This window comes from Cariama cristata, unplaced genomic scaffold, assembly GCF_000690535.1.
Source record: "Cariama cristata isolate BGI_N322 unplaced genomic scaffold, ASM69053v1 scaffold41321, whole genome shotgun sequence".
Lineage (NCBI taxonomy): Eukaryota > Metazoa > Chordata > Aves > Cariamiformes > Cariamidae > Cariama > Cariama cristata.
In genome coordinates this window covers 18,102-21,273 of record NW_009601742.1, presented here as the reverse complement: position 1 = coordinate 21,273, position 3,172 = coordinate 18,102, and the positions used below count along the sequence as shown (strand labels likewise).

Here is a 3,172-nt window from a genome sequence, read left to right as displayed (position 1 = left end):
ATGCCTGTGTGCCAAATATGTGCTTTGTAGCCAGCTAAGCAAATATATCACATTGCATTCGAGTATCTGTTATCGCAGCTGTCCCGGACACGCTTTGCAGGCCAGCTTCTATCTGAGACCTCCAGCTTGTGGGTTCATAGCTGAGTCCAGCAGTTGCTGGTGGGCCAGCAGCACGCCAGTGTCAGGCTGTCTTTCTTGTTGACTTCTAAAAAAAAACCCAAATCTTTGTGACAATTGGAGTACAAGGCTGAGTCTGCAGCTAAGGAGATGGAGGGAGACCAACCGCTGACGGTGGTAGACCGGGGGAAAGCCAGCGATGGATGTGGGCCCTTTATTTAGAGTTAGTCCTGATTCACAAAATTTTGGCATGTATCCAGGTAAATACAGTAGATGTGCAGACAGGAAACTACGGCTGTAATCAACGTGGTGAACAAAGGTATTTTTCAGGCATAAACTGTTTGCTAATCCAGCGTGTGGGCATGGCCACCGAGCAGACCCAGGAGAGAGGAGGGACTTGCCCTGTGCTCCAGCTGCGTTGCAGCAACACGCCTGTCCCAAGCATCTCGCTGGTGCGGAGGATCTCAGCTGAGGCTCACAGTTAAAGCACACGTGCCTCTGAATACTTACTAATGGATTACTTGTCAGCACAGTTAAATACAGAAGCGTCACCTGAGGGAAAAGGCTGCCTTTTGGAGCCTTTTAAAATGCTCTTCAAAGTGAATCTTTGTTATATAAGAAAGAAATTTAAAAATGAAGGGGGCGACTGTAATCTTTGTTGTGATGAATGTTGCAGATTTGACATTTGAGTAGAGGAAGGAGTAATTTGAAAAAAATCAGAAAACTTGTTTTGAAGTTAGAAAGCTCTTCAATCGGATGAGTTATTTCAGAAGGAAGGGAGGAGGGGCGGGGGGAGAAAAAGAAGTGGGAGTCCAAAAACATGACTCAATTGCCATTCATCAAGTCTGAGTAAATCATTAATGTTCAGTTCCACAACAGATCTGCCTAAGGTGGCATTGCGTAGGCTAGCAAGATGTCCTTTGCCATGAGGAGACACAACCTCTGGTCAGTTGTACAAGGACTGGCTCTTCGAGTACTGTGTCAACCTGCCGCAGAACAACGTGCCCCGGGCCCCCCCCCAGGGACATCGGAGGGAAGGAGACCCCCGGGGAAGGGGTGGACGTGTAGTTCTGCAGCCTGGCTGGTGCACTCAGCTCTCTGTTAGGCAATGCTGTGTTTTGTTGGTGTGTAATGTTTGGTCCCATCTTGGCTTTGGATCACGAACTGCTGAGTTCCTCCATTTTTAATTTTCTTTTTTCTCTCCAGGCGTCTTGGTGCTGAGCTGGGGAAATCTGTGGTGTACCAGGAAACCAATGGAGGTAAGAGAAATCTTTTTTATTTGCAACTGTTCTGAGGTAATCTTAGAAACACTGGGTAGTTCCATCGACCAAACCGGTCTGTTAAGTGCAGTGATTCAGCTGTGACGTTACAGCTGCTCCTGGCAGTGCTACACCTCTGTGTCTGACCTTGGACAAAGCAATTAAATGTGTTCCTTGTTTTCCCCTGTTATCTCATTTGTCTGTCCATCAGCTAACTGTCGCCTAAAGGAGTGCCCTACCTCGGGTGTTAGCTGCTACAAAATCTTACATGCTCTTGTGCTTAGCAAAACATCTCCCAGGTTTAAAAGTAATGGCCTGCTTTCTAAGTGTCTGCCTTGCAAACTTTTAAATTACGCCCTTCTTCCAGCCCTCCAGCCTTCCAGCCACAGGCAGTTTACAGCTGTCTAGCAGGGACTTGTCCCCTTGATTTTAAGAGTGCAAGTTGAGGGCTGTGCTGGGGACTTGCTCTTAGAGCTTGCTTTCATCTCTTTAAATGTAGCAGGTGTCCATTTCCAGATGCTAGGCTAAAACACAAGGATGTTGGCTATCAGAGTTCAGTGGCTAAGAGTAATTTACCATTTCAAGACCGTGGTTACCTTATTTGCTAGAGAGATTAGAACCAGAGAGCTGATACAGGCGAGAGGGATGGAAACGGTGCTGGCTCTGCGTGAGGGTTTAGGATAGTGCTGCTGCTCTTACTGCCAGAATGGGCCAGGCGGTGTGTAAGCTGCCATGGTTATGGTTGAGTTGGCTGTTGCATTTGTGCTAGTGAGAGCTCACTGCCCTTTGGGGTTAGTTTTAAATCAGGTCGCTTGCTACACGGCCTGAAGTTGTTCTTCATCACTGCACAGCAAATCAGTCTGCTCTTAGCAGTCCCTTAAGGTTACTGCCAGTGCCCAGGCAATTAGACTTTGAATTTGGTAGCTGGGTAGACATTTCTCTCCTTTCACTTATCCCTGCCCTGTAGTTCACGACTGTGTGGGAAATGAGTGCCTGAGACAGGCACCTCGGGAAACTTGATGTCCTTGCTTTGGCTTTGCAGAGCTGCTTTGGGGCTCAGCTTTTGCATTAGAATCTGGGACTGTAGGAACTGTGTTTAGCAGCTGTGTTCCCAGCTGATGTCAATGTTGAAATACCTTGACCTTGATAGTGAAATTAGGGAGTTCTCTGAACTCTCTGCTGCTGGTGTTGCCTTGGGCTATCCAGCCTGTGCAGAGCTGACACTGTGGTAAGCTGCAAAAGAGCCGACTTACCTTCTTGGTAAGTACTAAGGGTTGTTCTGCTTTAGGTCGTTCATTGTTTGCTAATGAACGTGGTATTGACAGCTTTCAGCACTCAGCATGGAGAAGTGAAAAGGATCTCTGTTGAGCATTAGGTAATTGTCTTCTGTATGTAAGAGAACAGCTATTCAGCCTGGTTTTGCATTGTAAATACAACTAACTCACTGGTATGTCATATGTTGTGCCAGCTTTTTACCTCCCAGGACCAACCTTTGGAAAATCCACTTGGCTCATCTGCATGTGTGTAGTGGGGTCTAAGTGCATGAGGGGCGAAGGAGCAAGTCCTCATCTGCCCTCACCAGTGAGCAAAGTTGCTGCTAAAACATGGTGTGTTATCACTGTAAATCTGATGTTTGGAAACAAAACTGACTGTGTTTTCAATCCTTTTCAGAAACAAGAGTTGAAATAAAAGAATCCGTCCGGGGACAGGATATCTTCATTATACAGACAATCCCCAGGTAAGGGACTTGTGGCTCAGTTTCACAGCTGTGATATGCTTTGAATTCCTGGTTCAGC

At 46.8% G+C, this 3,172-nt stretch overlaps 1 protein-coding gene across 1 annotated transcript in view; it reads left to right on the top strand.

Moving 5' to 3' along the window:
* Positions 1 to 3,172, top strand: part of PRPSAP1 (phosphoribosyl pyrophosphate synthetase-associated protein 1) — a 25,679-nt gene that overhangs the window by 7,321 nt on the left and 15,186 nt on the right. The window contains 2 exon segments of the mRNA XM_009710565.1: positions 1,324 to 1,376; positions 3,048 to 3,114. Of these exon segments, the coding sequence (XP_009708867.1) occupies positions 1,324 to 1,376; positions 3,048 to 3,114 (120 nt within the window).